Source organism: Astatotilapia calliptera, chromosome 2 (assembly GCF_900246225.1).
Source record: "Astatotilapia calliptera chromosome 2, fAstCal1.2, whole genome shotgun sequence".
Lineage (NCBI taxonomy): Eukaryota > Metazoa > Chordata > Actinopteri > Cichliformes > Cichlidae > Astatotilapia > Astatotilapia calliptera.
Window position 1 is genome coordinate 13,457,365 of NC_039303.1, and position 22,996 is coordinate 13,480,360.

Consider the following 22,996-nt stretch of genomic DNA (forward strand, 5'->3'; position numbering starts at 1 on the left):
TGGCTCTCTTCAGATGTTTCTGCTGCAGCTTGTCAGATCAGAGCAGATGGAAGTGGACACGAGGCGAGATCTCTGCTCAGCTGATCATGCTGTCCATATACAGCACAGTACACACACAGTATGACTCTCTCCACGTCTACTTATCGTACCATTATTGGGACACATGTTGTTGTACCCTCTAAGCCCCAGCCACAGACCTGGGGCGGCTGCAGTTCACCTGTAGCAGTGGACTTTCAGAGAGGGGCTGACTTCACTGATTCAGATCAGGGCGCTCTCATCTCAGGGCTGCAGATCCTTTTTGTGAGAAAGTACAGACGTCGCAGAAATATGCAGACGTTTCCTTCGGTTCTGCTGCTGCCAGGATACAAACAGCGGCTATGAGCGTTACGGCCCCAACCGAAAGACAAGGAACCAGGAGAGGTGGGGTTGGCGTAATCTTCTCAGCAAAACCGACTGCACGCCTCTGTCTCCACGTCTTCACTTTTATTTCCTTTGCCTTCTCTGCTCAGTTAGTTTTAAGCCCCTGAAAAATGTCTGATCAGGTTTAGGAACAGCTTGAGTACATAATAACCCAGCGTGTTGTGACACGTGCGTTTAAATTTCTGAACAAGCATCCCTCTGTGGGGAGCCAGGACCAAGACCTCAGTACCAGGTTATGAAAACTTTGAGCCCCTTCTCTGACACATCAGGGATGATAACTGGCTGTGTGGAAACTACATCCTTCTTTAGTATTTATGATGATATTTCTTTTCTGTCTCTCAGTGAAGAAAGGATCGATGCATTGATCTTCTGACAGGGAGCTCAGTTGCGTGATGCTGCATGCATGAACAGCTGATGCCCCGTCAGAAACCTTCAGTCCAGTCGTGACTCGATGCTGAGGAAGCCCCTCTCAGAGTTCTCAGAGTGCTGCTGAGTCAGCAGAACTGTGCTGGAAATCTGAACAGGTGAAGGATGACTGCGGGGAGATCTGTTATTAATCCAAGTTTAATGTCAATTTTGGTGAAATTAAAAAAGAAGGATGGTCAGATTATCTTACATTACAGATTAGCACAGAAAAAAACATCATCTGTTCAGTACTGAAAGATGATCTTTCCATCCATCATTCCCACATTTTCCCGTTCCATGCACGTTGTATTCCACTAGCCCACTTCTCAGTTTGTCCTCTCATCCTGAAGACTTGATATGGAGCTTGCTGATCGGGCCACATATGAACCGGTATGCTTCAGTTATCTGTCGCTTTTATCAGGATGACGTTAGCCTGGGGACATTTTGTAGATGCGTGAAAGGATTGAAGCTCCAATCTGTTGTTCCCAAGTGTTCACACTAGACTATCCAGCTACTCTACTCACGTGCCCCAAACGATTTCCAAGCTACCCCATGCCTTGAATCCCTCTGTGAGTGGGTCACACAAAGACGGGTAGAAGCTAGGCGTCGCCTCCACCCACACGGGCTACGTCAGCAGTACGTCACTGTGCTGTGCTGACCACGTTCCTCTCTCACGCTGATGTCACAGCAATGGAGGGTGCTATCTGGGCCAAAACAACCATGTCTGATGCCTGAGTTTTAGGCTCCTGTGGATTATTCTTACACACATTTTTACCTCGTTATTTCAACCTGTGGAAACATTCAATGCAATATGATTATGGCAGAAAATAAGGGAAAATCCCCCCTCAGTATTCCAGACACTTGCTCAGTCTGTCAGCACTTTCAGCTCACGGCCCGCCACTACTTCTTCTTCTTCTTCTTTTTTGATCCTTGCCCTGTGAAGCATGAGTACAGTAACGCCGCCTAAGCTGCTCAGCAGGTCACTACTGCTCAGTTTGTCTGTCAGGAGCTTTCAGCCTCACACAGATCATACTGCAGCACCGAGCTAACAGTCGCCTGTGGACACAGTAAAAACACACGAGTCACTCTCAGGATGTAGAGCGTGAGTTTAGTGTGCTTCAGTCCTGCCAGATTTCATAGCTAAGCAGAGTCTGCGAGAGCTAATTTAAGAAATCTGTACCAGCAGCATAAGGAAAACTGTGGTCACTCATAACGCTTCATGTTGGCAGTAAAACAAAAACAGCATCAGGAAATAAAGTGTTGTCCAACAGTGTGGTGCAGACTCTCTCTCCATCTGCTTCATTTACCTCGCTTAATGCTCTGCCTTCCCAGAATCAGCACCAGAGAAGGCACTATTTTAGAGAAGGGGTCATTCAAAAGCTTCTTTTACTTCTGGATCTGCCCAAGTTTATGAACATAACCATACAGTCCAAAATAAAGCAGCACAGGAACCAAAACTGACCTCTAAAATCGTCCATGCTGATTTTATGAGTATGTATGAAAAGGTAACGTGTGTGCTGGGCAGGATTTGAAGATTGTTTCTACTGCTTCACACAAAGGAGGAAAAGCTTCTTTCAGTGTCTGTGAAATAATTTTTGTGGGAGAGTCATCCCCGTCTCTCTGGCTGGATGACCATCACCACTGAGCGTTGAGGCCTCTCGGCAGCTCGGGGAGGGAGTCGCTCAGGCGTTCGAAGATAAACGTTTTCATGAACGGCACAAACGAGCACGAATCACAGCGAGGTCGAACGGCGATGATAAGCACTCTGTGTTTGTGTAAAGTGATCCAAAGTCATAGTTTAATTGGATTTTAAACGGCTGATTGTGGGCTTCCTCTCTGCGAGACAGACCAGGTTCTCCCTCTCAGGCTGCACGCTGTAATTGCGTTTGGAGATGAAGAGTTGTAATGACAGGCCGGGCGAATGCACTCGAATAAAGGTACTTGGCGGGCAGATAGCAATCATACAATGATCCAACCAGACTTCATTTAGCCCGTGTTATCTGGACAGTCCTCGCCCTGGCCGTCTTGCTGTAATTTCACTGGTTCTGTGAGCTAGTTGGGCCCAGTGTTGTGTTTTACGTGCACCTGGCTGTGCATGCAGTCAGGTAAATTTAATAATGTAGTGAAAGCACCTTAACCTCGTAGTCTAAGCTCAAGACAGTGGAAATACCTTTACACGTATGCCTTTATTGCGATAAAGATACAGAGCATCACTCATTCCTGTGCACTCAGATATTGCAGACAAATGTATAAATGAGTACAGATTATCAGACCACTATGAAATTAAAGTATTTTAATGTATTTGGATGCTTAGATTATTTTACTTTTGCACACAGAAATCAAATTATTTCGCAAAAAACAAAAACTACCAGGGTAATGATTACCCCTGAAGCTAACAGTCCATTTAGCTGGACAACAGCCTGCAGTCATCTACTGCAGTCTTCACTCCTCTCCTCAGTAATCCCAGCCTGTTCTTCTTGGGAGAACCTCTCGGGCTCAATGAAAAGGTCAGTTTTTCAGGAGCAATAATATTCACCCTGTTCACTGTTGTTTTTTCTGAAATCATTCTGCTATTGTGTGCAAACTGGAAACATTTATGCTTTCTGAAGGAAACCAGTATGTTTATAAAATCCTTTTCCTCTGTTAAAAAGCACTTTGCCAAAATCTGCACATTTCATTGGGGAAACAGCTTATTTGGATTTTTAGGTCGTTTGTTTGAGTGACCAGGGGAAGCTCTATAAGAACGGCGTATTGCTTCAACAATAGCTTACACTGATCGGTAACACTTACTAAAGTCCCAGTGCCCTGCTGCCAGATAAAAACATACACCAACCATAACTTGACTGCCATAATTCAGTTCAGTTTTATTTATACAACGCCAAATATAAGCGACAACAACAGTCACCTCAAGGCGCTTTATCCTGTAAGGTAGACCCTACAATAATACATACAGAGAAAACCCCAACAATCATATGACCCCCTGTGAGCAAGCACTTTGGCAACAGTGGGAAGGAAAAACTCCCTTTTAACAGGAAGAAACCTCCGACAGAACAAGGCTCAGGGAGACGCGGGGCCATCTGCTGCGACCGGTTGGGGTGAGAGAAGGAAGACATGATAAAAGACATGCTGGGGAAGATAACTCTGAATATTAACGGCCCCACAAATTGTTGCAGTCTTTGATTTAACCTCCTAAGACCCGAAGTCTTCCGTGGCATGCCTTTTTAATTACTCTTTGATCTTTGGGCATATTGGGACCCGATGAATGTAAAAGCAAAGAATTACCTTTTTTTTTTTTTTTTTTACCTGATTTTTGTTTCTAAAAGAAATGAGATCCACATATGATAATATTTGTTTAAAATTTCGATAGAACAGTGGCAGTATATTGTCCTCGTAAGTGGATATTAGGCCGCTGTAGGGCAAGGTTTAGTATTTTGGTCTAGACAACCCAAAATGTAATGTCCACATATGTGGACGCCAGGTCCTAGGAGGTTAAATACACACTGTCACCCATCAGTCAGTGAACATCTGTTGTGAAACCTCGAGTTGAGGGGTGCAGCCAGCTGTGGTCACAGTCCAGTGATCATACCCTGGTTTATCTTTCTGTCCTAATAATGATTTTAACTTATCAAATTTACTGAAAGTAGCTGAGCTGAAAGTATGATAAAGTATGGCGAGTGTTTACTGAGATCAGGTTAGCAGTAGGCTCAGTTTCTGACTTTGATACAAGCAGAGGACACACGGGTTCACTTTTTCCTTTTCAGACTTTATGCATTAAAGTCTTTTTGGAGGGTAAATGAAACATTATAAAATAAAGTGGAAAAATTAGCAGAAAATACCAAATTTCAAACGAAGGGAGCGTCTCCTGAGATCTAAAACCACAGAGCTGAAAATAAAAAATAATGTATTTGTTTCCACATATATCATCTGATTTATGCACTCATTGTCAGTACAATGAGTGCATAAATCACACTTATCTGCATCAGTTACAGCAATAAATGTTCCTTTATGAACGCTTATTTTCATGTCGCAGGAGCATCATTTGGTGTAAATTGGTCATTTGAGAAAACATTTGGAGTTTAAAGTCATGAACTGAAAATGAAGCCGACTTTACAAACTTTCTCTAATCGACTGCCTCCAGCCTCAAACCAAACAGGGTGAAATGATCTTTAGATGCTCGTTAGATTTTATTAGGGTTTCTTTTTTTATCAGCAAGTCAGACACGACGCACAGAGACCCTCTGACGGCCTCTTCTTTCCCATCTCCACTAACAGGTGTCGTACGTAAAAGCCATCGATATCTGGATGGCCGTCTGTCTGCTGTTTGTGTTCTCGGCCCTGCTCGAGTACGCCGCCGTCAACTTCATCGCCCGCCAGCACAAGGAGCTGCTGCGCTTCAGACGGAGGCGACGACACATGAAGGTGAGCCGCCTTGAGCGTCCATGGCACGGCCTCACCTTTAAATTCATGCATTTTTACATCTCCGCACCGAGTCTGTCCTTCATGCAGAACTCTGATGAGTTATATTCAAGACTTAGAATTTGTTCATATCACAGAGGTGTCTCTGAATAATCATAAAATTAATACGAATCATTTTGGGCTTCTGCTTTTTGTTCTTGACCTGATTTGGATTAACAGAAAGGGATCTTTGGAGAGGAAATATGAAACCAAAGTTGTTTTATTGATGGTCAGTTATTTCACCAGTCCCAGCATGAACCAAAGCACGAGAGAAACTAATATTTTAGATCTACAAATGTGCAGTTTTTACAGATAAAAATGGAAACTCACTTTCAACGCAAGAAAACAGTGTGTGTGTGTGTGTGCGTGCGTGCGTGCGTGCGTGCGTGCGTGCGTGCGTGTGTGTGTGTGTGTGTGTGTGTGTGAGAACATCAAAATCCCAGCTCTCCTCCATCCTCAGGCCTTCTGAAAAATTCACGGCGTGTTTGATATTAGCTTTTTCGCAGGCAACGCTCGTCATCACCGGGCAGAAACACAAAGCATCAATGTTTGATGGGCAGAGAGCCGAGAATGATTAAAGGCTGAGCCGCGGAGCAAACACAGACGAGGCTCATAATGGATCCACGATGTAAAAGAGAAGAAAGCACACATTAAAAAAGAAACTCTGCTGAGCTCTCAAACTTTTGTTTGTGGAAATGCAGCAGTCAGAACAAACAGTGCCGAGTGTGCTGCAGGGTTTTTGTGTGTCTGTGACATCACGTGCTTTTCATCCAGGTAGCCTTGGAAAAATCATCCCAGCGTGTTTCATTGATTTCTGCTCAGATTAAACACGTGTGGTCAGTAATCAATCAGAAAACCACATCCTCTGCTTACAGATGTTCATATACAGATGTCCCATTAGTTAATCTGAAGAAAGTCAAACCTTTAACAAGTATGCTAACAAACATTACAGACATTTTTTTTATTTATTAAAACAGTAAGCCACGTAGAATAAACAAACTAGTGTTTATTTTTACGTCTGAGTATTAATCCATCCATTCGCAGCTTCCTGGTGTTGTTAAAAAATAAAATGTTGAGCTCTTGTAGGAAGTGACACGTATAAAATCTGCCCCAGGAGCTGGCTACAATTTGGGAGAGCCTGTGAAAAACATACAACACTGATTAGATGTTTTTATCACTAAGAGGTGGATAATCACATCAGCAGCCTTCGTCTTTCTTTGTTCTGACATCACTGTGAAGTCAAAAACAAATAACTCCCAAAACAGTCTCCATTTTTCATTAACTGTCAAACTGCCTAAAAACATCTCTTCTGATGAAACGAAGATAGAGTGGAGACCTGAAAATGTGTCGCTTTATTTAATTCCTCAACACTGTTTTTGGATATTTGGTTAAAATGACAACGCACAAAGTCAAATTTCCCCCGGAGGACAGTTCAGACGTATCAGAGCCTTTTTTTCTTCTTTGCCTTCTCTCTGCTACTTTCTTAGGTTAGCTTTTATCTTTGCAGCATTTAATCAATCAATCCTATATGTCCAGTTGGATTTATCAGCGCCCGGCTGCTGTATTGAATAAAGAGTAAAGCTGTCAGCCCTGCGGGGAGCTGAAGTGCTGCTTGACAGTGAAACTAGTGGTTTGTGTGGGTGAAGGGCAGGGAAATGCAAACGCCCACAAGAAATGCAACATCGTGCCTGCAGTAAACAATCCATACAGCACCCATTGTGTGTGTGAGAGAGAGATTGTATCGTTATAGCTGGTGAGCATGCATGAATGCATCCGTGGGGGCTGTCGTGCGTTTTGCTGTTGTAGGGCATGTGTTTGTGCTCGCTACTCCTGGAGCTGCCTGATTGAGTCTGACATGCTTTAGCGTGTGAGCGTGTGGTCATGTATTTATGAGGACCTTGTGTCCTCGCGGGGTGATGGAGGTCCTGCCCAGTGAGGCCGTTGCGTTGTAGACATAAGAGCAAGATTAGACTGTCAGTTTCAGAATGAAGGTAATCACGATTTAGGCTGGACATGCAGAAAAAGGCAGGTTTAAGACGTTTGCATTAAAAAAAGTTAATGTTATTAGTGATCATTATTATTAATACTAAAGAGCCTTAATGCATGTTTTTGTGGGTCGGTTCAGTTTTATTTAAATACCACCAAATAACAACAATAGTCCCCTCAGTCGCCTTGTGCTGTAGAATAAAGGTCCTACAGTAATACAGAGAAAACCCAACAATCAGACGAACACCTATGAGCAAGTGCTCGGCAAAAGAGGGAAAGAAAATCTCCCTTTTAACAGGAAGAAACCTCCAGCAGAACCAGGCTCATGGAGGGGTGGCCATCTGCTGCGAAGGGTTGGTCGGTGAGGGGATTCAATTCAATTCAGTTTTATTTATATAGCGCCAAATTACAACAACAGTTGCGTCAAGGCGATTTATATTGTAAGGTAGATCCTATAACAATACATACAGAGAAAAACCCAACAATAATATGACCCCTTATGAGGAATCACTTTGGGGTTCAGGGAGGGGCGCCCATCTGCTGTGAAGGGTTGGGGGTGAGGGGATGAGGACAGGACCTTGAAAAGATACCTGACCTGAACCGGGCCTGTTGTGTATTTCCTTGTTTTTTTTAATCATGTACCGACTGTTCTACAGGTTTCCAATGATAAATCTTCTGTTTGAGTCTACATCCCTAAAGTTTATCATTCTGATGAAAGTCTGCAGGGGTCATGTAAATCCATTAAAAACCATCATCGAGACCAGCACTCGTTTTTCCTGCAGATTTCTTAAAATAGACAGTGAGCTGCCGTGGTGGAGGTTTGGGCTCACTGCCTCTATCAGATTCCAAGAATAAGAACATGAAGCAGGAAATTACCATAATGTTTAACAAACATATGGAAACAGAGCTCTGAGGACTCTGACTGACCCACCTCTGCTCCAGGATCTCAGGCTGTAGTCAGAAGTCGGCCCAAAGTCAGAATGTAAAATCAGTGTAAGACCTTTCTTTGAGCGCACCTGAAAGTATGATGTCATCCCGTGATGTCACGCTTTCTACAAAAAAGCAAACAAATGTTTAACCCATAATCTCAGGAGCAAAAGTTCATATCATTCGACCTTCACGGAGGAGGATCGAGGGGGGGGGGGGGAGGGATTTTAGTGTGGCTTTCCAAACTCAGGAGGAAACTTCAGCATATATAAAAATGTCTGACCCACAAGCAAACAGCGGTATTCCCAAATGAACCCCACTAACGGAGTGTGATTGAATCCTCCCTCCACAGAAATCTCAGTCCACAAAGGCACCGTGAGGGAGAGAGAGAGAGATGGGAGGCCGGTCTGTGGGAATATAGAAAAATAATCCAAAATAAAATATATAAATCTTAAATCCCATTGTGGTAATCGCCAATCCCCCTGAGCAGCGATGGGAGGTGAAGAGGTAGATTAGCAGTCCGGCTGCCGCTGCACTTTCCAGGGAATCAGACACTCACCCCTCTCTCGGCCCTCGAGTCCACAGAGAGAGAGTGAAAGAGGACCGCAGGCTCAGGACTGACCCACATCTGCAACACCAAACCTTTTGCATACGTTTGTTTTATCTCACACTCTCTGTGTGGCCCTGCAATGGAAGCGGGGTGAATGTAGGCCACGTTATGCAATTTGAGCCTTGTACACGGCAGCCCGTCTGTCGGTCTTCCTGCCTTTACATCTGGCCATTCGGAATCCTTAATATTTATTTTAAGCTTGTATTACAAAATAGGTGAATTCATGTTCTGGTGTTCTTATATAACATCATTTGTTTTTCAGTTTTTGTGTCATGTTGTGTAGTCGGGTTTTTGTTGAGGTTGTCTGAGGTGACCCTTCAGTCACCAAAAATCCTCTAATGTCATTTAACAGTTGATGTCTCTGCAGCGAGCGCAGAGTTTTGTATTTTCTTATATAAAAAAGTCTTTATTACATTCATCACCAAGAAAATGTAAGAATCATAAAGTGGAGGGAAAAAATATGTTAGCATGTATCAGCCTGCTTAGAAAGTGGGCGACTATAAAGTTATCCATGCAACAGTCTCTTCTGCATTTTCACACCACAGCCAAAGGTTTAAATAAAGGAAGATTCATGTGGGAATAGGATACTGAAAAATATCAAAATTACAACAATTTCTATATTAAAAACAGAACTAGGCTGTTATTTTTAACTATTTTGGTGTCACTAATATTATAAACTACAGTAAATCAGCCTGTTTTAATTCAGTTTGCAAACATGTCATATTTGTTTAAACACATCACAAAGACTTTCTGCTGGAAGTCAGATTTAAAAAGTTTAAAAGTTTCATTTTTGGAGATATACGTCCAGAGTTAAAATGTTTCTCTGTGCTCACCTTTAATCCAAATCTTATATATTTTTCAAACAAAACTTTCTGAAAGAATTTTCATACACAGAAAGGTACCTGATTAATTGTAGACATATTACAGTATATGAAAAGTATGCAGGGACAATGAATATCTGAATAAATCAGTCAGTGCTTTATTCAGAGCTCAAAGCTTTAGTGACAAACGGCTTATTAAATACATCCGAACTGCTACCAAAGTAATGTTGGCGAGCTTTACAGAAAACAACTCCGGGATCAGTCAACTCATTTTGCGAGTACAGTAACCTGGGATACCACTGGTCGATATTTTCTGGATGTCCACCATCTATATTGTTTTAAACTCCATCCTGGAAGGATGAAGGTCAGCTCCTCCCAGATCTTGATCTCGTCTTATTGGCCTCTTGTTGAGTGGAGTCGGACCGAGCCAGCCAAACAGCCTGAACTCAGCGGCCTGAACTCGGTGGCCTGAATCCCACAGCCATAACCCAATGGCCTGAACCCGATTTCCCAAACCTGGAGACCTTAACCTGACAGCTTAACCAGCTTAACCTTAACCAGTGGCCTTAACCTGGCATCCTGAATCTGACAGACAGCCTGAACCCAGCGACCTGAACTGGGCAGCTTGAATTTTATGGTCTGAACCCTGACAGACAGCCTGAATCCGGCAACCTGAACCCCACAGCCGTAACCAAACCGCCTGAACCTAGCAGCGTGAACTCGACGGCCTGAACCCGACATAAGAACCCTGCCTGAAATAAAAGGTGCTTACCTAAGTCAAATATTTCAGGAGTGCACTTATGTAAATCTACTTACTCTCCACCACTTGTGCACAACTCATCTCATCACAACACCTTAACAACAAGAGGCTACAAGGACGTCTAAGGACGCAAAGAAAACAGAGATCAATTCGAGGTATTTGCATTTAAAGCAGGATTTTGCTGAGAGGTCTGCATAATTTGGTGGAAATGGAGGAATTCTTCAAAAGTATAAAACAACTTAAAATTCAGCTCCTTGGGTCTTTTTACTTTATTTCAGGCACAATAAAAATGGAATAAAATGATCCCTTAATAAATGTATGAGCACCCTCAATAAGATCATCACCATTAATCCCGACCGCTGTGAAGGAAATCTGATGACAACGAAGCCCCGTCGGCACACAGCGAGTGAGAGGCGTTCAGTCCTTGGGCGTCACTCGTTCTTAATTAACCTCTCTGGCCAGTGCTTCTAATGTGACTCTAATGTGATCCACAGCCCTCCATTACGGCTGCGAGAGGGCTATCAGTCAGGTTTAAGCTCGCTGCAGAGGAAACTGTCACCGCTGCGCTCCAGCACGCCTAAACCTCACTAACACAGGACTGCTCGATCAAATCTAAATTCCAGCTGAGATGTAAAAATAACCGCAATCTAACCATGATTATAACCTGGTGTTTTAGAAGCCCAGTCATTAGCACAGTTAAGTCCTGTCCTCATATATTTACTGCATTTGCTGTCCCAGATATTGTGATGTGATTCGATGATAGGGTCTTTTGTATTACTGTAGTCTTTACCTTACAGTATGAAGCACCTTGAGGCAACTGTGATGTGGAAATAAATAAAACTGAATGAATGAAATGAAATGTACGATAGCTTCAGGTCATCACTGATGATCATATACACCTCAGGCTGTCTACTTGTCAGGAAGTGACTATGGCTGGATTAAAGGGTGAAGTGTTAAGTAATTAGCTAATGCTTCCTACCTGCATTAGACAGATAAGCCTGTTATGCTAAGGCTTTAGGGAAAACAATGGTTGGAGTCTGCAGCACAGCCTAAATGATTGTGACTATGTGTGATGAACTTACCTGGTCACTTTGAGGATAGCAACCAGGTCTGTAACTTTGGCGATCCAATATGGAGACTTAAATAAGCTAGAGTCAGCCTGCTATCAGTTTATCTGTCATAAATCAGCGATTAACTGTGATAAATTAACAAAAATCACAAATCTGTTGAATTTCTGTTACATAGAAACGAACTACATTCAGAACCTCACAGAGAGAAACAGAAGTTCCTCCACAATAGTGACAAGAGAGTCCTTACTGCAGAACGGCCATCCAACTGACCTAAAAAAACTAGAATACGAGTTCCACTAATCAGCTGGGACCTCGTCTCTCTGTGTCGGACTGAGATTGCTTGGAGACAGGTTGCCTCCCACTAGGTGTTATTCCACTTAAAATTCTGAAAGTGTGACATGTTCCAGGGAAGGCGTTTGCCAACCAGTTACAGGAGAACACAAAACTCTGGTAAGATAAACAACTTCCTTACGCCAAACAGAGGCTCTTAGTATTGCTGTTGTTGAGTTGTGTTATTATACCTCTGTTATATTAACAGAGGTATAATATACTTTTATTTTGGACAGAGATTAATTTCCATGATAATCCAGAGCTGCTGGAAAACACTCTGTTAGTGCTAATTAATATACAAATGAAAAACTAGAATTTCACTAACGAAAACAAGAGTTAAAGGCAAGATCACTAAGCAAAATAAAATGTAAAATGATTGGTTTAAAAATCCTTCTAAAGACATTACAAGCATCGGTTTCACCCGTGTTTCCTCTACAGGTACCACAAACTGGTTGGAATTATCTACAGGGACCAAACCAGTTTGTGTATCAGGCTGTAAACACGTTTATTTCTGCTGGAAGGTTTTAAAACGGGAGTCTATGAGGGCTGACTCACTGCTGCCCCTTCTGGTCATTAGAGGTTTTGGCTTCTTAGTTTGATTAAACTTTGGGGTGTGACTGCCAAACAGGTGCCCTCGCTAGTCTAGAACTAGTTTTCTCTGAGCTTATTCGTACAGATGTTCAGAGCATCTTGCTGCATTAGCATGAAAATTAGTGCATCACTTCCAAGCACTGACAGCAGCAGCTTATAAGGTCACAGTAACAACTTCACAATCAGCGGAGGGCCAGCTGGCACATACACAGAGGCACATATGTGACACCAGTGCACTCGTACGTGTGCTCAGTCAGTGCCGTGACATTCGGGCCGGTCCAGAGCGAGAAGAAGCAGGATTCAGATGTTGCTCGCACATATAAACCTTCGTATTGGGACACGTGAGGATCTGTGGTACGAGTTAAATACACTTCTTGAGGGGTTCCTGTCATCTAGTGGAGTGATTCCTTCCTGAAAGAGAATAACCATCTGTGCTGACTTTAGCCCTAATATACATTAGCTGTGTTTTAAGGTAATTACAATGGTGAGCACATGCCTTCCTCTAAGTGTGGTAATTGTCGTAGGACGGTACATTGTAATGGATTAGAGTAATTATTCCCCAGAGCGGTTTGTTTCCTGCCATTCTGGCTGCAGCAGAGATGAAGCGCTATGAGCTGCAGCTGAGTACAGTTGGAAGCCGCTGCAGTCGGAGTGAACAATGTCCTCGAGGACTTTGTGGCTCTTATGCAACTATTGAGATGCATGCTGTAAAAGTGCTTTGAAGCATCAAGTGCACATATACAAAAGTGAGAGTGAAAGGACAGCCAGCTTGTGCCTTGATTTCTTGGGGACTGGAAATCTTTGGCTGAAATCAGCAGGTATGCAAATCCAAGTGAAAGCCGCAGCCTGCTGTCGCTCTGCTCCCCGCCCCGGCTCGTATTTCAGCATCGGACGGAGCTGTGTTTGCGGCGCAGGTAGCCACAGCAGCAGCAGTTGGAGGAGTCCCAGTTGTGCTGATTTCTGTGGTTTCTACTCTGATGTTTTATTGATTTGTTAGTGACACTGATAGTTCGGGGACAACGAGTCGGAGAAAGAGCAGAAGCAATTGGACTCAGGATACCTGCTTCAGAAGGACGTCTAATTAGAAAGACAGAGCGAGAGGGCATCAAATAGACAGATACCGCAGCCCTGTGAGAGCAAACGCTGCTGCCAACGTCCACGCAGAGAAACATCCCCCCCTGCTGGGCGAGCACAGCTACTGCATGGGGATCAGATCAATAGCGCCACTCATCCTTGAAGGATAGGCCCGCCTGGCAGCAGCTCGCTTGTTTAACACAGTCAAGCTCTCCAGACTGAAAATGAGAGCCTCTTTAGAAATCAAAGGGAAGTCAAACATTACTGCCTTTGCCTCCGCTTCAATCAGGACTGTCTGCAGTGCCTTCCCTTACAAATTCTCATTAGTATTAAGATGAAGAGAGGCCTTCGTTAAAAAATTATTTGTGAATTATCCACTGTGGAGTGGAGTGGCTCGCATCAGATGCATTAAAAGTGACTGCCCTGCGTTACATCCACAGTCAGAGTAACACAAACACTCAAGCACATCAAAGCAGCAAGCGACTAAAGCACACGACGGTCCTCTCCTGCGTCTCGTTCACCTTAAAAACACGAGAAAAGAAGGAGAGCAATGAGATGATGCTTCCTCCCCTGCAGCCTGGTCGGCCTTCTGGGAAGAGAGATGTGCATTTGGAGAAGAGGCCTGGGGGACATGACCTCCCCGCTGCAGCCTCCGTCCCACTGTTTTATAATGACAGCGCCTTATTAGGGAAACTGACATCCTGATTGATCGGCTATAATCAGCTCGTTAGCCATGATTACTCGTTTGGTGGTGGTGGGGGGGGGGGGGGGGGGGGGGGGGGGGGGGGTCGACATGCTGGTTTCTCTAAATGCCTTGATCTCACAGGCTGTTCGCCAGCTCTGAGAACAAAGGCAGATAAGAGAGCTCGGGGATTAGGAGGCCCAAAGAAGCGCGGTGTGAGCGATGAGCCATACATGGCGGCTGAACCTCTGGATTGACAGGCCGGCTGTTGAGTGGCATTCGGCATTTTTCCTGAGTCCCGATCAGGAAAATCAAGCAAAGTAGTGATTGAAAGTGCTTATAGCCCCTGTTTTCATCAAGCTGCTCAGTACAAGTACAGATTTGTACTGATCACACTACAACATCATGCAAATTTTTATTTAAATATCCATATTTATCTGCCGGACAGGGAAATGTGCCGACCTCTCGCCCTTATTGTAGTGCTGAAAGCCTCGGGATTAGTCAGACATGAATTTGCATGAGGCTCTCCATGTTTTCTCAAGAATAAAAGGATGACCTCTTGGCCAAGAGGCCATCCCGTACACTGTACTATCTACTGTGAGCTCCTCCTGAACTGGTTTCTACCAAAAAACCCAGCCTGTAAAAGGAATGAAACCAGAACAAGGACATGTAATCCTGATTAAACATGTAATAAAATGGAAATCAGCCAATCGCACAGATAAGAACCTCATATGTAGATGACAATAAATGTGTGAGCTCATGGACCACCACGATGTCTCAAGCTCAAAATAACACAGAAAACATTTTTACCATTTCTGTGGACAGTCAACCTTCAGCTTCAGAAACTGTCCTCACCTGCATTAAAAGCTAATACCAGCATGAACACTAACTGACACCAAAATGCAAACCTCAGATTGAGTGAAAAGGTGACGCGACTTCCCCGAAAGATATTTATGTCACACACGGTTGAAATGCAAAGAGAGGAGATACAGGAAGAGAGCAGCAGATCGTGTGGTTCATCATTCCAGGTCACACAGGGCACTCCAATATCATCACTGCCAAAGTTTTACAAAACATCATCAGGAACATCCATAAACTTTCCTCGTACGGCCTTCTGAAAAAATTAAAACGTACAGCTCTGCTTTCACTTGAGATGTAAATGAAGACAGAAAACTAAACAGCAGTGACATTTGCAGCGTTACTAAAGTTGGGCTAGCTGGTATATAATGATGTGCTACGTGGGGGCTAGCTACACAGCTATAGTTAGCATAATATAAACACAGTGAAGCTAACTTTTTTTGCTAACTTTTTTCTACTCGATAAAAGTTAACGTGAGGGTTCCTGATGGTTAGGGACAAATGCAATTGCATGGCAGGATACTGTAAACGGACCAAACTTCAGTCAGGAGAACAACTGAGATAATCCATCCACAATACGAGGTTAGTCATTAATATAATGCTGCATGGGCTGGGCTGGGCTGTAGTTACATTGTAAGGTTTTAAAAACTGAGCTTTAAGATGATGATAGTGATAATAAAAACCGAGACAGGCCGACAGTGATCACCGGCTTTTTTTAGGGGCTTGTTCAGATTAAATAGAACAAGATATAAAGCATTAAATCATGTTAAAACACATCATCCTTAATAAATGCAGAGTAGTTTAGACCTGGAAGCAGGGTTCATACGTCATCACTTAACAACCAGCTAGGGGTTCAAATTAGGACTTTTTAATTTGCCTCATTAGAGCATCAGTGTGACAGATCTGTCAGTCTGAAGAACTGTAGCAGTTTCATGTAATGTAGAGGAGCAGAAACCAGCAATCTGTCTGATGATTCGCTGCAGGAAATTTCAGCAAGGGCATTCTGGGTAAACTTCCAGGCTCATGTCACCATAACGAGCATATGAAGGACTGGTTTTTCCCTACCTTTGACACTGTGACTCCTCCTCCTGGGTCAGAATCACAATCTCTGATATATTTGGTTGCAGTTTTTTTACCTGTGTTTTTCATGGAGATATTTTCTGTGCCCAAATCCAGGATTCATCCATGTTGGCAGGTTGTAGACAGCAAGCCTGTTCCCTAACCCTCCCCCCACTAGCAGCTAAACAGATCAGCTGCTAGTGACAGACAGACACCCTGGTCTTTATGAGGAATTTCGTGAAATAACAGGACCAAATTATTTAACAGTTATCATAAATGTTAAGGTTAGCCGTTTAGCTATTAGCAGTTACTGATATTGCCGCTTGTGAAGCTATCATTAAGGTAGCAGCTAGCAGCTGTGTTTAATTTGGGAGCTGACCACAAACACGATCTGTCCAGCCCATGTAACATCTGTAACATCATTATACAAAGCTCATTTAACAGAATTACAGTTAGTAGTGTCTCCAGAGTCTAATCTCTGTTCTCTTAAAGTCTCAGACTGAAGTAGAAAAACGTCTGTGGCTCTTTTTTAATGAAAATGGTCTCAAGTGTTGGTATGGTAAATGACTCGCTTACAGAATGCAGTTGGAAATTATTAATGATTCACATAAAGTTTTACTTTTCTGCTCTGAAACTTCACTTATAAGTATGCACAAGGACACAGGTATTAATATGAATTAACTTAATGACTGACTGTCAGTAGCTCACGAGTGTACTCTCTGCACTGCTGAAGATGAATGAACAACTGCAATTTAAATGTTCTGAACACCCATGCTCACACAACTCCTGTTTCGATATCTCATTGGCACAAATACACACATTTGCACCTGTAACTACGGCAACTGAAAATAACATGTTTAAGATGGCTGATGTGGGCGTCGTGGGAGAGAATGTGGCTAATCAGAGCTGCAGATGATTGTTGAACAAGAAGGTCTCACAGTTTCTCCCATCTGTGACAGATTTTAATAATAAAACTGGGAAGCTCATTTCCGCCACCTGAATGGGAAAATGACTTGAAACTGAGAAAAGAACTTGGAATTTCAAGTTGAGGTGAAATGGCTAAAGGGTAGGCTGTGACGTGCGATCATTCAGTTTCATATAAAGCTTGGTTCCTTGTACTTGTACTGTGATGAGTCACAGGTAAAGAACGAGACCAAGCAACAGCTTCTAAATCAGGGGCGGAGCGTGGGGGTGGCTTACGGGGCTTAAGCCCGGGTTGTTTTGTCAGAAGCCCGGGGTATTTTGGAGTGTAATTTTTTCATAGTTAGATGCCTGGCTGACAACTGTATAAAACAAAAAGTACACACAATATTCGAAGCACATAGTGCACACTGTGGGAATTTACGACTGTGCGTGAATCCCCCCCGATATTGGTATGATCCAAGCTCAGGCACTAAGCGACTGAGCGAGGGGGCGGGGCAGCTGCTGCCCGTGAGTGCGCTGTTGGAGAGACGGAGCCAGCCATACTAAGGAGAGCTTAAGTTTGACCAGGTACCAAAGCAAATCATTCGTACCGTACAAATAATGTAAATATGACGGTGCATCACGAAAGATTGATATGAAACTGATCACTTGACCAATATTACGTTACTTGCTCTTCAAGTGAATCAACAAATGGCAAAATGAAAAGCCGAACAAATGCTATTTTTTTTAGAGTCTTAGCTTACGTGTGTTTATTTCATATTTTCAGTTCTTACCCTCCCCGACTAAATCGGTTTCAGTTATGTACTGAAACATAAGAATGGACATTAGAGGGTTCTTTCAAAGAAAAAACTCAGGTAAATGTTATTTTATATATTATGCTTTGTATGTTGTTCAGTATATTTCTATGCAAAACAAGAGGGATTTCAGTACACAGCAGGATATTCACATTTGTAACCAGATATTTACACTTTAGGGAGAAAACATAAAACATTTTTACTGTACAACATCAATTTAGAGTAAATTTTTGTTTTAGATAAATATTGAAATATATTTTGAATTAGTTAAATTTCAGAATAAAGAGAGACAGAGCTATTTTTATCACTTTCATCAAATTTAGGAGTACATGTACACTAAATTTATTGTTAATTAATAAGAAAACTCCAGACGATTCCATTCTGAGCTGAAGAAGCTTCTGATAGGTTAGTAGAGTCCATGTGAGTAAATTGCTGGCACAGCTGTGGATGCATATAAGGCAAAACACAGAGCCTGTTTCTTTGACATGGGAAAATCAAGAGATATCAACCAAAACACCAGGAACAGAACTGTGGAGCTCCATAAGTGTGGCTCAAGTTTGAATACAATTTGGTGCCATTTGCAATTAAGAAATACAGACAGTTTCTCTCTTTACTCTTAAAGTTAACAAATATGTTTTTATATTCATCAATCTAAAAAAAATAAACATTTAGTCTGATTTGATGTTACAATTAAAAAAGTGTTTTTATCTGAAGAGTAAATATCTGGTTTCAACTGTATATTTGATGATTGTCAGCACAAAGAGGGAGAGAGAGGAGAACGAGGACAGAACAGATGAACAAGAGCAGGTGAGACACACATGTTAGTCAAATGGTTGTTTACCAAAAGTATCACCGTATCATAGGTCCTCATGTATCTCGTACCTAGTGTTTCTTTTTAGGTTTGTTATTTTTCAAATTCTGTATTTATTAAGTTCTGCAGGCTTGTTTGCACAACAAGGCTAAATAATTATATAAACTTTTCTCAATCTAAATAGTGGACTTTGGTAGAATTAAAAAAATAAGTGTAGTGCAGGTCTATGATGATTTTTAGTGCTATCATCTAGTTCTGATTCTGGTTCTGTCTTGGTTAAGTCCTCAATAGTCCTGATTTTGAACTGTTGTAGTCCTGTTTTTAATTCTGGATCAGTTCTGGGTCTGGTTGAATTGGGGTTTAGTCCTCGTGTCTTGATGCAGCCCTGACCTTGTTCTGCCTTGCTGCTTAATTAAAAAACTAGTTTAAGGTGTCCTGCACATGTGATATATATTTTTCCCTATATGAAGTCATTCTTTTTTGAACAGAGCCTATTAATCTTTCAGTCATTTCTACACCCCCCCCCCCCCCCCCCCCAAAAAAAAAAAAAAAAAAAAATCCCACATGCATACTACTCTTTGGGCTAAGCCCCGGGTGTTTCAAATGTCTGGCTCCGCCTCTGTTCTAAATCGTCATCAGTATCGTTCATCAGGAGCGCAGCAAGCAGCAGCTTCCTGTTTTTTTTCTCGGACATTCAAAGGGTTGTACATGATGAATTCCAGCCCAGGATCAAACTGGAAATGCAAAGACTCGATTATTGATTATTTGACAAAAACCTCCTGAACCAACTGCAACTGTTAACTGCCATGTGTTCTACTCAGAGGCAGCTCCCACGACTTTACATTCCTCAGATTCAAGTTAAGGAGCTGCTGTTTAGTCACACTGCAGATCCATCATGCAGTGCAGCGTGAGGAGTCAAAATAATTGAAAACAGCAACTAGTTTTTTAAAAGTGCAGTTGCCACACCCACACCTGATAACACCTCGCAGGTTTGATGTCTGTGAAATGGGACAGTCCAGCCTTCAGATTTGCGTCACCGCTGTCTTGGTGGAGTTTAATAAACTCAGCCGTCTGCTCTTTGCTATCTAAAATATAACACGACACTGGAGTAAATTCTCTACCATCTCACACTCCTGTTTAATCAGTTTTCTGTTTGACGTTTATTCAGCTGTGTGAAAACTATAACTTTAATCACAGCCAAAATGATTTACTCAGGAACAAATAAAACACTGAAAAAAGCCAAACAATAACATTTTTAAGTTATCTAAGTGACTTATATATCATGCTTAACTTGAGTAGCGAAAGTCCATGCGGGGTCTGAAAATGATGTGCTCCAGTGTTCTCACCAACTCTAGTGAGCCTTGACTACCCGGTCAGCTATCAAGCTGGTGGGTAACAGACATCAGAGCACTCTTGCAATTATGTGATGTCTTGATAAACCGAGCAGATATTTGAAGTTGACACAGCTGCATTCTCGCCTGAAAATATGTTAAAAGTTTATTTTGTGACACAGAAAGAGTAATATTTCAAGCTCTTTAGTCGTCCTCCTCCGCCATTGATGCATTTGAAAAGTATTTTTATTATTATAAAGATATTATAAATACTAGTTTAATGAATACAGTATAGCAAAGAGTAATAAGAGTAATATTACAACTAAGTAGCTGCCGCCATTATTGGAAACTGGAATTGGGTGGGCCGCGCTATTAAATCGGGGATAGGTTGCGCCACGAAGGATACACCTGACCTATCCTCAAATTTGGGGAAATGAAGGACGCATTTGTCGGGCGCATTTGGAGCAGCCTTCGAATTGGGACAGCCTTTGTTGCATCGGTGTGATGTAATCGGCCTTCAAATGTGGCCTCAGGAGGATGTGGCCTACGAATTGAGACACAGCCTATACCTGCACACAGACCAAAGGAGAAACAGGTGAGACTAATGAGGGCAGGCAGACACAGGTGGAAACGATCAGGAGGGAAGACGAAAACATGAAACAATAAATCAGGAAGTGGAAACAAGACAAAGGCAAGGAAACGTGGGAGAGAGCAGGAAAAGTCCAAATAAGCACCAAAATAGTTTAGATAATCCAGAACAGCCAGATCACGTCCAGAGCTCATTTCTGACTGGATGACTCAGGCCACAAATGAAATGATGAAAAATATTTTGGAGCCCACATATATATATTTTTATATAAATATAAAAAGTGCCAAAGCAGCCTTGGAGCTGTGTGTGCTGACGTAACGGACCCACGTTACCACAAACTGAATGACATGAAGAAGAAACTCAGGAATGCATTTGAAGCATCAAAAACCTCCCCTGCAGCTGCCGTGCTTCCTTCTGCCACACAAAACTATAAAAGTGGTGCACAGCAGCATCTTCGACAAACAGCCACGCTAACCTTCTCGGGATGACAAATATGTTCCCGTGCCCGAGCGCAGTTATTTCACAGATAAAATCAAATCTATGCTGCGATGCAGAATCCAATCACAAGTGGCCAGACAGGAGACGGATCCTGGATGTATTTCCAGGTGTGAAGTGTACTCTGTCATAGCCGGATATCAGTCTCAACCTGCTGCTTATAACAAACTAAGTTGGGGTGAATTAAAGGCACAAAATACCATAGGTACGAATGGAAAAGTTCACATTACTTGGATATTCCTGTCAGCACACCAGAATGCACTCAGCACTGACATATTGATGCTGAAATGTCCTAAAAAGCCTCAAATGGCCGTAATCGAGGCGAGAGGCAGAAGGGAGACAGGGAGAGGAAGTGAAGGGCGGTTTAAGATGGATCCACCGGAAAATGGATCGGCTGAGGCAAATGTATAATATATTTCCTTCCCCGGTGCTTGGCTGGAATTGCTTAGGGGGGAAATCATAAAGCGAAACGCAAGCCAAGAAATTCCTCCTCCAGCCTCTTTCAGCAGAGACTGATGCTGGCGTTAGTTGGGGCTGACACCTCTCTGAATCCTGTTTTATGTAAATGCAGGTCTCTAAAACAAGTATCCAAGGGTAATGTTAGCAGAGGAGACATGGAGGATGGCAGGCCTGATGCAGCTCGCTTTCAGCTTCCTGCTAATCTGCTCGATTACTCACATCAGCTGAGGCGGAGATAGAAACGCTTCAATCCAGAGATGAAAGTGTGATGGATGAGTGAGCTAAGAGGTCCTCTTCCTCTTTTTTCCACTCCTCTTTTAGCGTCTTCCCTCGCCTGCGCTGCCCCAGCTTCTTTCTGAGCATTCTACTTTTCAATATTATTTCATTCCCTTTTACCGTCTTTCATATTTTCTTTAACTTTAACTGTACTTGTTTTCTATCTGACCCTAGTCTTGTCTATTGTTTCTGTTCTGCTCGACTATCCCGTCTGTTTCATCCAGCAAAGTGTTCATCTACCAGGTACAGATTAAAGACGAGTCCAGTTATTATGATAAAATTTCACGTGACAAAAGGACAAGATGATGCTGAGAAAATCACACAAGCTTCTCTGTCACCAGTACCAATACAAATCTGGGAACCTTCAGCCAGCTCTGAGTGCCGACTCTCAGCTTCGGTTCAAGGCGGTGAACAAAGAATATTCACTAGGAAATTACCATGTAGTCCCTGATTTCAGGAACATAAATCATACAGAAAGTGTTCATCCTTAACACTTTGTGGAGAGTTCCCCAAAAACGAAACTTCCCGCAGGAACCTGAGCAGCGAGTGTTGTTACACTGCTTCTGTCATCCAACAAAAACCACGGGCACACCGGAAGCCATACATCACGCTGCCTCCACGTGGGAGACCTTCTCGGCTTTCTCTGTAATATGTTCTTCATGTGGTTCGTTTAAAGGCTGATGTTAGTTTTAGTTGCAGAGCTGGTCTGACGTCTTTCGATGTATTTAAAAAATCTAATATGGCCTCATTGGCCAATGATTGGTTTGCCGTAGAAAGGATCCAGTGATCATCCTGATTAGGATTATATTTTTATCACCACGCTGGCCTCGGGAGTATGGTTAGGCCACTCCTAGTGTTCCCTTGTTTAGCATGAGGCTAAAATATTAACCCTGACCTGAAGTGGTGGACATTAAGTTAGGGATGCACTTGCACCGAGAGCTCCTTTGCACTTGTTTACACAAACAGCTTGCAAATGTAATTGCCACAGTTGGAGTAGGTACTACACCGAGTTTGGAGCAGACTTGTTATCTGCTTCATTTATGAAGAGAAGACCACCCTTGAACTGGCTTTAACGGTCAATATCATATTTGTTTTTGCCCCCCTGGGATTAAAGCAGAGTCTGCACTTGTGGCGGTGCAGAGACCAAACATCTCACGGTCCATAACTTTCCAGATTTCGTATGTGTGTAAATATGTTAGGATTCGATTTTTGGGCCGTATCAGAGAAGAGACATTAGGTGAGCTGGATCCTTTGAGGCTCCTTTGTAGAAT

The 22,996-nt window shown here is 42.7% G+C and overlaps 1 protein-coding gene across 4 annotated transcripts in view; it reads left to right on the plus strand.

Moving 5' to 3' along the window:
* Positions 1–22,996, plus strand: part of glra1 (glycine receptor, alpha 1) — a 133,318-nt gene that overhangs the window by 98,277 nt on the left and 12,045 nt on the right. For all 4 annotated transcript variants that reach the window (XM_026185126.1, XM_026185135.1, XM_026185144.1 and 1 more), the window contains one exon: positions 5,097–5,243. In XM_026185126.1, coding sequence (XP_026040911.1) covers positions 5,097–5,243 — 147 coding nt within the window. The remainder of the gene's footprint in view (positions 1–5,096; positions 5,244–22,996) is intronic.